The following is a 13,449-nucleotide window of genomic DNA, read 5'->3' on the forward strand; positions in this document are numbered from 1 at the left end:
ATACAGAGACTTTAGGAGTAATAAAAACTGGAAACATATACAGAATGAGAGAACAAATGGTGATTTTAGAGCTTGGAATTGCATATTGCTTGACACTTCAAGGTCACTCTTATTGCCCCCTACTTCAAAGAGAGAGTTCTGGTAATGGAAACGTGCCAAAACATTGTCTTTTTTCTTCACATCACATCATATGTGTAAAGATCTTTCCAGGCTTCACAGGATCATGTTTACAAATGCTGGAAACACACTGCAGAGGTGAAGTCTCTAAGATTCATAGTTTGGTGGATAAGATGCCAACCTGGGCCTCAGGAGATAAGGATTCGAATCCTGCTTCAGTGTTATACTTTCTCAGGTAGCTCAACTAAGCTAAATACATAGTGAAAAAATCATTAAGCTAAGACGCATTGTGTTTCATAACTTGGGTTAAGTCACAGTATTTTATTCCTGCCTCTTGAAATTCAAGCAGAAAAATCTACCCGTTGCTTTTACAGCAAAAGCCAGTGCTGACAAATGGATTCTGTGTGTTTCCTGAGTACAAAACATTTCCCTTCAGCAGCTCCATAGCAAAAAGTATTCTTACTACAAAACCAGAGGTTTCTAGTGAACATAGTGAATATTTAAATTCAGATAAAACTGGTGATATAAAACTCAAGAAGGAATAGAACCAGTACATAAGAAATTCATCAAATTTTAACTTTTTTTTTGAATTACCAAGGTATTAATGGTCAGTACCTATCTTCACATGAATAAAATCTTCTGTTTATGGTATGGACGTGAAATAAAACAGCATATAACCTGTTTCATTCACACCTTCTCCTCTATTGCATTCCTTCCAGATCACTCCAAGATTGTCTTACAAGATGTTAACTTCACATAATGTTTTATTTTTATTCACCCTCCTTCTAAATCTGCTTGACTTCATGTTCAGATTAACCTTTCCAGCAATATGGAAAATGAGAGAAACAAATGTGTCTGCTCTGCCCAAACCTAAAATAGCAGAACCTGAGTAAGGCCTGAATCTCCCAACTTTGCTTTTTTATACCTATCTGTATTCGTATTCCAGATGACAACCCTAAGAGAGGCAAAAAACACCCATCCTAAACTTTAAAAAGAAACGAACCAACCACCACCAAAAAACTAGCCTTGCAATTTACAGCTGTAAATTTTTATAAATCTAAGCACTGGAAAGCCATAATGACAAAAACTAGAATTTTGTTTTGCTAAATGCTGGAGAAAACTGAAGATTAGTTGCAGTTTAGGATGTTTGAAAACATGGAAGTCATAAAAAAAAATTGAAGAAAAAAAAATAGAAATCTCAGATGTATTTTGAACAAACTACCCCTGCAGGCCTGGCTCTACATGAAGCAAATTCAATTATCGGTTGATGGAGCACAACAGCCAAACCGAGGTCTGTGCAGTTAGACAGAAATGTAACAAGAATCCCAAGTTAAGCAGAAAAAGATTCTTAGCATAAGAGGCTCAGCTATGTCCATTGTTTTCTGGTAAAACCAAAATATAGCTGGTCATGATCTCTTCCTGAGCAGTCCTCAAGCATCAGACGCATGCTGTTTTCTAACAAACAGTTCCTTATGACTTTGCAGCACAGCTTATTCTTTATTTAGGCAACAATTTTCCAAATTTTTTAGAATTTTATGAAGTGTGTGAAAGCCCTCGGCCTCAGTGCACGTTGCCCAACTAGACAGAGACTTGCAGAAAACTTGGGAATTTCTGGAGCTACTCTTCGCTCAGAGAAAAAGTTCTAAGAGCCTTCCAGGTAAGACTCTTAAAAATGCCCAGCTCAGTATTTCCAATGAGTTTTTGACTTCACAAGTTGTAATAATTTAGCATCCACCCAGAGACTTTATGAGGCAAATGGCACCTTGTTTCCTAAGTCCTTCCTTAGGATCTAGTATTAAAACAACCTATACTTAGCTACACAGCTCCGTTTGCTCTTCTGCATCTCCTGTTCCAACATAAAAAGATGCTTCTCCTGAAGGTTAATTTTTTTCAGAATAAAGGATCTGGAAGCCTCAGGTGAACCTCAGCAGTTGCTCTTTATGCTTTTTTATACTTATGGTCTAAAGATAGCTTCTTAAATCTAGCTTCTGCTGCTAAATGAACATGCAGACTTCTCTTTGAGATGCCTCTGATGCCAGTTAGCATTTCTACATGCTAGGCTTCAAATACATCAGCATCAACAGTGTGTCTTCCTGAAAGCTTGCTTATCTCCAGATGAACTAGTATAGTGACTCACCCTAGCAAATTACTTTGTGTGTTTTTTTTTTTTTTGATTTTTTATGATGTAAAGCAAAGTAGAATCAGGGAAAATATTAAAAATGAAGACTAAGAAAAAGGAGTCTGGTAAAGCGAGGCACATATCTACTACTGGATATAACAATTTTATGTGAATACAATTAATGTGCAAAGCCCTCTACAAAACTTAGACAGACCTCTTCATGCAAAACAGTGATTAAAGCTGCCAAGGTAAATATACTAGATGATTTCCTGGGTTCATTTGCTAAGTCCGGATGGCGCAATTCTGGCGGGACACTACAGGAGAGAAAAGGGGAATGTTCTCAGTGCAGTATTGATCAAAGCGAAGCATACAGCCAAATGGGAAACAGATTCACTTGAAAAGCTAGAGAAGTAGTTGTTTCTGGTTCATTGTTGTGTATGCACAGGGCCTTTGCGAGGGCCACCCGCTCCATTAAGACAGAACCAAGAGTTTCCCAACTCTTGGCCTACATATCTTTAAACCAAACTTAGCTTTATTTAGTAGTCATTACCAATGTATTTATTTATTTATTTGTTCCATAGCAGACACATTAGGCTGGGCTTAATTCTCCATAAAAACTATTTTAACACAAAGCAGATTTTGGTCTTTATTTGTTTTGAACCACAGGCAGCAAAGCAATATATTTACTTTGGAGGAAGGTTGCGAAATGGATGAAAAAGGCCTGTAAGTTTTCCTTTTAGTTGCCCATAGCATTTATGGTCAACTTTTCCCAGCTGAAAATCTGAAGTCTGCTCTCAATTAGCCTGGCATAAATCAGAGCAACTCCACTGACTTCAGAGAACTTTTTTGGATATAGAGCATTGTGAGACAGAACAGCATTTGGCCAATATTGTCTTTTTTTGCTTTACCGGATTTTTCTCTTTTTGGAAGACTTATCGGTTGACACAAAGCAGATGACTGTGAACAACCTGTTTGATGTGGTAAACAAAAGCAAAGCAACTGCCAAGCCAGCTGATGGAGTCAGAAAAGAAGCATGAACACTGTGGGAAGGAGAATGCTGAGGGAGAACTTGAACCTTCCACTGATTTTGGTAGCAAAGTCCAAAAATAACCAAGAATATTGCCTAAAAGAAAATTCAGCACAGTGTAAGAATTGTCCATCAGTAGTAATTCCACTGAACTTAAAGGCATTAATCCGCTGTAAAACAAGACAGAAATTTGCAACCACACACAAAGCAGAGAGAAACCAGCAGGACCAACAGAGTAAAATTATTACGAATAGTGTTAAATGTTTCCTGGTGATGAAGAATATGTAGCTAAGGAGCTTCCAATCGAAGAGGCTGGTGCTTCTTTGTTCAGAATATTTTTCAACTAAATACAGCACAGAAAAAACTTACTGCAGTCTTGCAGACTTTGTCCCTGCCTTGGACAGGACTAGGGTTACAACTCAAAAGAAAATCAATAGTGAAAGACATCTGCCTGTCCTGGATGAACAAAAGATACTTTCAGTTTATGGACATGATAATTAGCCTTGATCAATTTTTACACAGTCCTCACTACAACAGAAATGAGGGAAGCAGTGTGGCTCACACAAGCCTGTAATTTGACAAAAGCAGATGATAACTGCATCATATTTTTAACATACTTTTAAAAATGGAATTATAAAATTTCATTCTTAATTGCAGTAAGGCCTAAACTTACAACGCTGTATTAAAATTCTTTGAGTCAAAAATATTGCTGCAGTGATCATGCTCTCAAATTTGTAAACTTAATAATTCCAGCAGTAAAACAATGTAGCGATAAGGTGTTTTTTCCACCTAAGGTTAATTCAAACTTTAGAACTGTGCAACATCACATGAATCACAGAATCACAGAATGGTTGAGGTTGGAAGAGACCTCTTGAGATCATCTAGTCCAACCCCCCCTGCTCAAGAATCATTTGACATTACTATTGTCCTGTGTTTATGTTTGAATAAACAGAAGCCACAAAGTTTTCTCTTTAGCTGTTTTTGCTCCCAGTTTAAGTATGATGTGTGGCGCTACTGTTTTATGCACCTGCACTATTTCATTGAAAGTTGAGAGACTGACTGGGATTTGTAAAGCAGGAAAGCTGGTTCCTCTTCCTACCAGAATTATACATTTAGTGTGATGATGCGGCTAAAAATTGTGAAGGACAGAATCAGAATCAGTTCTTCTCAACTGTTTATTTACTAGCAACTGAGCTGGACTTCGAGAAGAGCCATCATGGCTCTTCAACGATATGGAAAATTTCATTCAGTGTAAAATCTGCATCTTTGTGCACCGAAACATATTTTGTGGTCTTTAGTGACCACATCACTTTGCTAACTAAAAGTAATACTTCCCATTTTTAGTTATTGCGAGGAAAGGATTTTTTTTTAGCTAGTACTCTCCTTAAACATCCCCATCTTACACACATTCATAATCCATGTCTCCTTCCTTAAAGAGGCAGATGAATAAAACAGAGATTCCAGATGTAGTTGAAAAACAATACACCTGAATAAATGAGAATTTAATTACTTTCACAGAAGAGATGCCAAGAACTACTGCAATATGAAATTAAAATTACTAAATTTCTTTCCTAACTTAAAATTCTGCTTCACATTATGTCAACCTCAAGGGAGATAGGAGTGCCTATGTTTTTCCAGAAAATAATACTAATTGAAATTATGATATGTTAGTGAAAAAAATATTTCAAAGAACTTGCAAAGATCACCATTACTAAAAATCAGCTGAAACAAATTTATTAAAAATTTCCAAAGAATTATTGCAAAATAAATCTAATAAGCAAAAATTAATACTGAGAAAATGTACTAGTACAAGTGTGTGTCCCTCTTAACCCAAGTATTTGTTTGCAACAATAGAACCAACAATGTTTGTGTAGCTGAAGCATTCCCCCATTTCTAATCCAAACTCATCACTTCAACATGCCAATGATGTTTGCTGCAAATCTATCAAGACAGATTCCCAGTCCCGTTAGTGTGCCATGAAAAGGAGGCCAAAAACATGCAAGAGGCACTGCATGCGGAGCAGCTGAAGTCTCAGCTGTACTCACACCGAAGCTGCCTCAAACTCGGCCTCAAATGCACTGTCACCCTTGTCACCAGCCTGTAAGACCATGGGGCGCTTGGCTGCCAGCTCACTACAGACCCGGCCAATAGAAAGTGATGAAAAACAAGCATGAATGTGTTGCCAAATGCAAAAAAAAAGTCTTTATGTCATATACAACACGCCTCTAATATTTAAATTATCCAGAGATATTTTCATATTGCTTGAAGCCATTCAACTTCAGTAAATTGGGTTTGCTTTGCAAGATGGGCTGCTTTACATTAAAATGGGGGATATTAAGGCTCTTAGTTTACATCTGGTGCTACCCAGCAGAAATCCTCAAACAACTTCCAAAATATTATGATTAATACAGGAAATGTTCTTCATAGAGCATGCTTTGGTTTTTCAAATTGCATCTGTAAGCCACTGGATGACAGACATCTGGTCAGCTTTAGGTACCTCCAGCACACATATCTACCTCTGAGCTAATCAGCCAGACTCCCTTTATGGTCAACAGAGAAAAAGAGCCAGTTTCAGAGCATGATTCATCCTAGATGAAATTTCAGGCATGTAGAATACGTTAGATAATGGAAGGTCTAGAAGTGCTTTCTGCTCTCCACTGACTTCAAAGGGAGGCAAGATGATCAGACATTTAACTTGGGCGAAATTAATTCCAGCCCTCCTGTGTGGTATTCAGACATGCTGAGGATCTGCAGCTCCCATTTTTTTCTAATCATGCATAGTCCAAGTCAACTGTAATGGTATTGGCAATGTAGTGTTTCAGACAGCTCTCCAACTAGTCATTACTGTCTCTCTTCCATTAATTATAAAACATCAGATGCATTTACTACTATAGTGCAGTCTCAAAGGAAAATATTTATTCTGGAATGATAATTCCAGAGAAAAAAAAAGAAAAAAAAAAAAGAAAGGAATTAACTGTAACATATCCAGGACAAATAAATCACACTAATGTGACTATAGTCATGTTACAGTCTTCTATTATGTTGATATTTTAAATATAAAATATGTCACTAGATGTAATTAACCTTGGTTAGTTCTGAATGCTGAATGCTCTACGTCATGTAGTTTGGGTTCATTTCCTTGAGGTAGATAGTGCCAAAGAATCTAGATATATAGATAAATCAAGTCACCTACAGAGGTTTCTTTCAACCTTCATTTTTTTTTCTTTTATAATGCAACAGAAAGAGGAAAAAAAGGAAACAGAAACAGCTGGCAGATTAGTAAAGTGCATTGAATATAATGGAAAGAAATAGAGGAAAAGAAAAGAGTATTCCTTAGCTTGTCCACTTACTTCTCACTGAGATCTTCAATGCGCTGTCCATGACCTAGCATGTAGGTAGGGTTTGACTCACTGCACGGACTTGCAGAGGCTGATAAAGTGGTTTTGACATTCTGTACCGAGTGTCTCCGGCTCCGTCGGCGCTCCAGGCCCCTTCGCTCGCTAGTGCCAAGGCTGGCCCTTCTTCTGTCCTTGCGCCCACTGGGAGGAGGGTCAGCAGTCTCATCTCCATCCTCATGCCTCAGTGTCATCTGAGAAGGAAAGAGTGGCAGGACTTTTTATGTGGTTCTTTTAGACATCAGAGGTCTTCGCGGCTAGGCTTTAAAAGATAACTGGTCACAACACAAAGACTATGAGTCACCCTTTCCGTAACCAACTATCTAAGTATTCACCAGTGCAATGCAGCAGCTCTAATAATGGAATTATATATTGACATTCTTTTTGGAAGACTACAGGACCTGTAAACAACAGATTTCTTTCTTTTCTTTTTTTTTTTTTTTAATTTAAGACTTAATTTTCAAAGCAGCTGAATAGCTGCCTTCACTTCTTTTAAAAAATACTGAAGTCTCCACTGCACTGAAAACAACAGAAAAAAACTCTCATGTGTTGGATGACTAAAGATTCAACATGTAGTCAAATACAGATTTGGGAACACAAGTGGAAATTAAGGTCTATTACTTGAAAACTCATGTTAGAACAGTGCCATAATTTCTTCTCAGCCAAGAAAGAGATCAACAGTCGTATACATAACTGAATCCCACTTGATATCTCTGTTATTGCAGATCTCTCTGCAAAGTAAACAAAGGAAACAAAACAAAACAAGCTTATTTCTGTGAACTGGCACCACAGTAGAGTTAAAAAAAAACAAACCAAACCAAACCAAACAACAACAAAAAAACACGCTTCTCCTCTGAGCCACCTTGTTTTTAGGTTAGCATAACTGCTTTCACATATGTCATTCAATGGAAATCCAGTATTTCCTGCCAGTTCAGAGAAGCATAGGGATAATACAAAAGGAGAAGCATGTTGAGAATCGGATGACCATTATGACATTTGACAGAAACTTCTGACCTAGGTTGGGAGCTCATCAGTCATAAATTGCACAGGAGTAGAATGACTGCCAACATGACACAGTTCAAAGAAAGAAAAAGAAAAAAACACGAGTCAGTGTTAAGGTACATGACAAGATTTTTCCAGTAGAAACAATGAAGTTATTGGGTAAAAAATGCCGTTGGATCACATATAAAACACAGAAATAATTAAAAAAAAAGTCATTATTATTTGGGAAAGATCCATTCAGAACGGGACAGTTATGGTAATGTGGGTGAACAGAAGAGTGGATTAGCTTTCTTTTCCTTCTATTAGTGCTCTTATTCTGACTATTCTTCCCAAAATAGACATGGGCAGCATGAGGAGAGGGGGATATGTGATATTTCTGCTTAAGGGGTAAAATTCTATTTAAGTGAGGAAAAAAGGAGTAATTTAGATAAAGAACAACATTGGCAGAAAAAAAAGAAGGAATTTAGACAGTTATGTCTAAATTTAATCTGGTTATCAAGAAAAAGCTGGTAGTCATTAAGCAATCTGATAATTTTGCCATCAGCCCTTTCAAGAAGCACAGCGGGAACAAAAAAAAAAAACTTTTAAGTTTCATGATCATTTTTGGAAATGGATGTTATGAGCTGACAATAAAAATAAAAAAGAACATGGAGTCCTCTGTCACTACTAGGTTCTTATCTTGACTTGACTCTTTCTGCAAATTGCTGCATGTAAGGAGCAACTCTGCTGAAGTTACTAAAGTTTATGGAGTGACATGGGTATAGAGTAGATGAAGAAAATGGAGAATCAAATCAACTGAATTTTTTGTTGGACTTAGACGGAGAGAAAGTCATTTCCGTTCATCACACCAAATTCACATTTACATTGTATTAACTTCAGCCTAAACTTTCCCCATCCAACGCTTCACGAAGTTTGAGAAAAGGGTCTAATTATTAAGAAACTGGATATCCTATCTTTGCATATAAATATTCCAGAAGTGGTCATTTTACACCTATGTGGTGACCTTGAAGTCATTTATTACTCCACTGCTGCAAACCATACAGGAATTGGTCCAGTATAAACTTGTAAACAAGGACGTGCTGGGTATTCAGCTGTGGAACAAGCAGTATTTGTGAAGCTGAGCTCAGCTGAATGTTTTCATGAGCTGAATACTTTTGCATATGGCAAGAACTTGTACTTTATTCAGGATGTGTAACTAGCAGTCTGAGAAAGTTTTAATTGCAGGCAGAACTGCTTCTAAAGACACTAGTAAATCTTCTTTTTTGCCTTAAAGTATGCCCCATGTCTAGTATGAAATGCATTTGTATTAAATGCAGTCAGGTACTGTAGCAGGTCACATATATGAATGTGAATAATACATCTAGCAACCAGATGTTTTTCTTTTAAAATAAATTAGATAACCAAATTTCACTTAGGTTACATTCCCCTCTCCTCTCAGCTTTGAAGTTTGCACAAGCTGTAAGATGCATAAAACAGGGCATGTTATGTTACCTCATAAATGTTAAATTGCTCAACTAAGTCCAAGTCTGTTCCTTTCTTGTTCAAGTGTCTCTGTGAAATAGCTTCCATGCCTAACTCTTCCAGACAGTCCACCACATCGTAGAAAGAGTCTTGATCTGGCAGCCCCGACAGCGTCTAAGAATCAAAGGAAAAACATTTAAATCTGTTTGTTTTGAAAAGAATTAAACAAAGGCTTTTACAAGTGGGTGGCAAGTGGTGCTATGAATGATTTCAATAAAGCACAAGCCATGATGTGGGATTAGAGACACCACTGGAAAATAAAAAAACAAGTGGCACAGCTTTTAACAAACAACTCTGTGCACTGTGTAAAAACCCAAATAATTGGCAAAACAAATCAATGTAATTATTTCATACAAAAAAAAGATGGAAAATGTGGGTCTTTAGAATACACAGTTGGATTCTTTCTGGCTTCATTCAACTACAGATTTAAAGAAGAGGGAATGTTAAAGCACCAAACATAGCGATAAAAGCAAAGAGAGAAAAAATGGTTTAGCTAAGAACAGTGAAGCTGATTTCCAACTGATTCCTGTAACTTAGGCCTGAAGAAGTGCAATGCACAGCTGTGTGATGTGAGGACAACAGGAAATGCCATGCATCATGTGCCTACTTTCCTCCACACCTGCAGCAGAGGTTATTCTCCTAATGCATAAGTTGTTCCGTGTTACAGAGATATTGTCTCCTTTCCTTTTCAGCCTGAAAAGTCTTATTAAAGATATTACAACTTCTTGACTACAGTAAAATTTCAGAAGAGTTACAAGTCCCTAGTTATGGGGTAGGTTCTCACCAACATTAAAGAGTTTTTGCACACTAGAACAAATAATTGATGCCAATCAGTAAAAATCATCGAACATGAACTTCTGCAATCTGGAGTATACCTGGTCTGTGTTTGAGAGAAAACACTTCTCCTGCCATAATCCAGTTTCCCATTTTTGATGAATTCAGAAATCCCGAAGAAACAGAAGATGCTCTTCTGCAGTCTTAACACGTACTTCAAATACACCACGTCGGAGTAGGAATAGGGATGGAATCAACGCACTATCACAACTGCACTGGAGAGTATGTGGGCATCGGACAGCTTTGTGCGTTTTCAAAGTTAACAGAGTCACCACTATATTGATGTTTTCTATTCAGCTTGGGCTGAATTTATACTATTCCTTTGGATGATTCAGGAATTTGAGTCTAATTCTGCTCTGCACTAATGTTAAGCCAAAATTACTGAATGCACAGGGCAAACTACTTGCAGAGTAGCACACGTTTCATTGCAAAGATCAGTCGGTACAGAGCTGCTCCGGCAAAAGGAGCACTTACCTGTATTGCCAATAGAGGAGAGAAAGAGCAAGACAAAGAGAGAACACTTGCAAGAGCCAAGCTTTTCACAGAGAGATTTCCATCACTTTAATGAAGGAGACTGGATGAATTATGCTTCCAGAGTACTGGGTTTTGAAGCACAGTATTTCTGAAGTTGGTCAAAGCAGCACAGCGCAGAACACTACAGCTCTTGGGGACTACTTCCCTACACAGGCTGAGCTTTCAGAAGGATTGATCTGACTTTTGTGAATAGCAAGTGATATGAACAGACGAATGAAATGTCCTGCACAGTTTAAGCATCTCTTTCCAGTGAAATTAAGTACTGGAAAAACATGCATTGCCAAGGTGTTTTTGTTGTTGTTGTTTTTTTTCTTTTATTATTATTATTATTATTTTAAATAAAACACAAAGCTGCAGTATCTCCTTCAGTCATTCCCAAACTATAGTCATAACTAGCAAGGTTCAGTCAGGGAACACTGTAACAAGAATGCTCAACAACACCGTAAGTTAAGTGAAATGTCAGGGTTGTAATTTCAGGCTTCTTGTAATTAAGAAGTCACCTTTCTCCAGGACACTATTTAAGCATATAGTTAAAAACTACTGAACACAGAGCAAATATTCCACACACATGTTAAAAACAGATATCACGTCTGCTTTGTTCTTTCCTAAACTGACACCTTGAAATGAGTAGAAACTTGAGGAATTAGCAAATGAGGTTGTTAATCGTAAATTGAATGGAGAAGGCAAATTCAACGAAATGTAAATGCAAATCCTTATGTAAGAGGTAGATAGCAACTATTCTGACCTGAGTGTCTTTGAGCAGAATAAAATGTGATGTCTAACATGTCCAAGAGTAGACAAACAACCATGCCTTTCAGCATCTCCTTTCTCTTACTTGAAGTCAGACAGGCTGTCGTCAGGGTAAAAGCAACAGCACTAAGTACTATTAACTGGCAACTATGCTTTTGCTAGGAGCTTTTTATTGGTTAACATAATTTTTAATCCTGCAGCAGTGGAAATCCATTTTTCACTGCAAGCTGGTTGCTAGAACTGGGCAATTAAACTCTCAGTTATAGTAATCAAATATTTTTCCTTTGTATGGTTTGTCATTATACTCACAGATCCATTTTCAGAGACTAATGCATATAAAATTCAATTTCCATCATAACGAAACTGGATGATAAGGTCAGTTCAGTCTGACATGGGAAAAAGCCCTTTGCGGTAATTAAATGCAAGGGCATGAAGTGCTTGCATAAATGGCTGACTTTCTGGCTTGTTGCATCAGAAAACAAGAGTATGCCCCCATTTTTGCCCCTGTTTTATCAAGTAGAATATAGCAGCAATCAGCAGAGCACTGGGAGCATAAATTTGGCAAGTCCTTTCAAGGTCTTTTTTTCTTCCTCAAGTAATTGCTTGAGATCAAAATGATACTCCATTATCAAAATACATATAAGTCCCAAATATTTCCTTCTGCCCTAAGGACTGAAAAGATGGCTAGATAGTTAACTTTCAGCTAGTAGGAAAAGCATGTTTAAACCAGACACTTGGTTTACTTGTTGGACTTTATGCTTTGGTTCCACTAGTTAGACTAAAAGTAGGATTTTGAATCTGAAACCCTTCAGAATGCAGGCGTATAAAGGAAACATGATTCTGAATGTCAAGGTTTATTCCTACACCTCTCTCCAGCTGCAGTTCCCAAGAATATCCCTGAATTATGGGAGAGACTGTTATAGGACCTTTATTTGTTTGATTGTTATTTTACAAGTTGCTCTCAAGTCCTTATGGGAATGTCTGCTCAACTGCGAGTTCTGTTGTGAGCATCCAGGGGTGACCTAAATTAGAACCAAAACCCCCACCTAAGAGTTATGAGATTGATGTATCTTCTTAACCACATTTTGACCAAAATCTAATAGATTTTACCTACCACTAACAGCCAACAGTCTCAATGAAAAGAAAGGCAAAAAAACTGTGGTGAGGCAGTAGGGGAAGGGGAAGAGTGGAACTGGGGGAAGTTCTATAGGAATATAAACATCGAAAGTTTCCTAGATGATCAAGACTATTAGCATACACAACTGCTAACAGCATAATATTCTTCTCAATATTCAGTATTTTGAAATCAGACTTAAATTATGCCTAGACTATGCCTATCTGCAAACTGAAAGGCTCTCCCTCTTCGCCGTTTTTAAAAAGTGCTGTCCTGGATGGCACTAGGCAATAAAATTAATAAGCATGGTGTCTTTTGTCATAAACAAAACACTAATAGCTTAAAGCAATGATGCAGACCACAGATAGTCTGGCTAATTATGCTAACTGCATGTGTAGAGGTCCAAGTCATAGAAGAAAACTGCTCTTATTACTAAACATCTGACAGATTGAGCTCTGCTAGAATGCCGACACACTAAATAAACATACTACCTATCTAAATTTTACATGATATGATGAAATGCATTACAGAGTAAACAAGCATGTGCAAGGATATTAGGCAAGTTTTCAATTACTTTTGGATAGGAAGAAGCATCTCTTATGTGTGTGTGTTCCTGGGAACTACCATATCTTCTGAAATATCTGGTGCTGGGCCCTGCCAGACACAGGACACGGGACCTACAAAGATCCTTGTTCCAGTGAGGCAATTCTGATGCACAGAAGAGAGGTTGCAGAAAAAGGAGGTGCCAGCTCCCATATTAACACCACATCGGCCTGAAATAGCACTTCTCCAACTAGAGCTAAGGGGCCACTAGGTAGTGCCCTGTGTTCCTCCTAATAAACCACTTACTTAGAAGCTGGTGTTAAAATGCTAATCTTACACCATCTGATAAAATACAATAAGTGCTATCTGAATATATTAAAAAGCACTGATTTTGACACCTCTAGTAACAATTCTATCTACCTATTCGATATTTAAACAATTTCAGCATGGTAATATTGCATTTGTTCTAACATACAGATGAAAAGAACAACAG

General features: G+C 37.5%; 1 protein-coding gene across 8 annotated transcripts in view; it reads right to left on the bottom strand.

Annotated features, from left to right (window-relative positions):
- Window positions 1–13,449, bottom strand: part of FHOD3 (formin homology 2 domain containing 3) — a 387,720-nt gene that overhangs the window by 98,652 nt on the left and 275,619 nt on the right. For 7 of the 8 annotated variants that reach the window (XM_088537458.1, XM_088537457.1, XM_088537456.1 and 4 more), the window contains 2 exons: window positions 9,152–9,295; window positions 6,614–6,852 (listed from right to left, as the gene is read on the bottom strand). In XM_088537458.1, coding sequence (XP_088393584.1) covers window positions 6,614–6,852; window positions 9,152–9,295 — 383 coding nt within the window. Of the gene's footprint in view, window positions 1–5,308; window positions 5,396–6,613; window positions 6,853–9,151; window positions 9,296–13,449 lie in introns of all 8 variants that reach the window. The other variant, XM_088537461.1, reaches the window with a different exon arrangement.

This window comes from Tinamus guttatus, unplaced genomic scaffold (genome assembly GCF_059628265.1).
Source record: "Tinamus guttatus ecotype Peru unplaced genomic scaffold, ASM5962826v1 Tinamus_guttatus_pri_ptg000777l, whole genome shotgun sequence".
NCBI lineage: Eukaryota > Metazoa > Chordata > Aves > Tinamiformes > Tinamidae > Tinamus > Tinamus guttatus.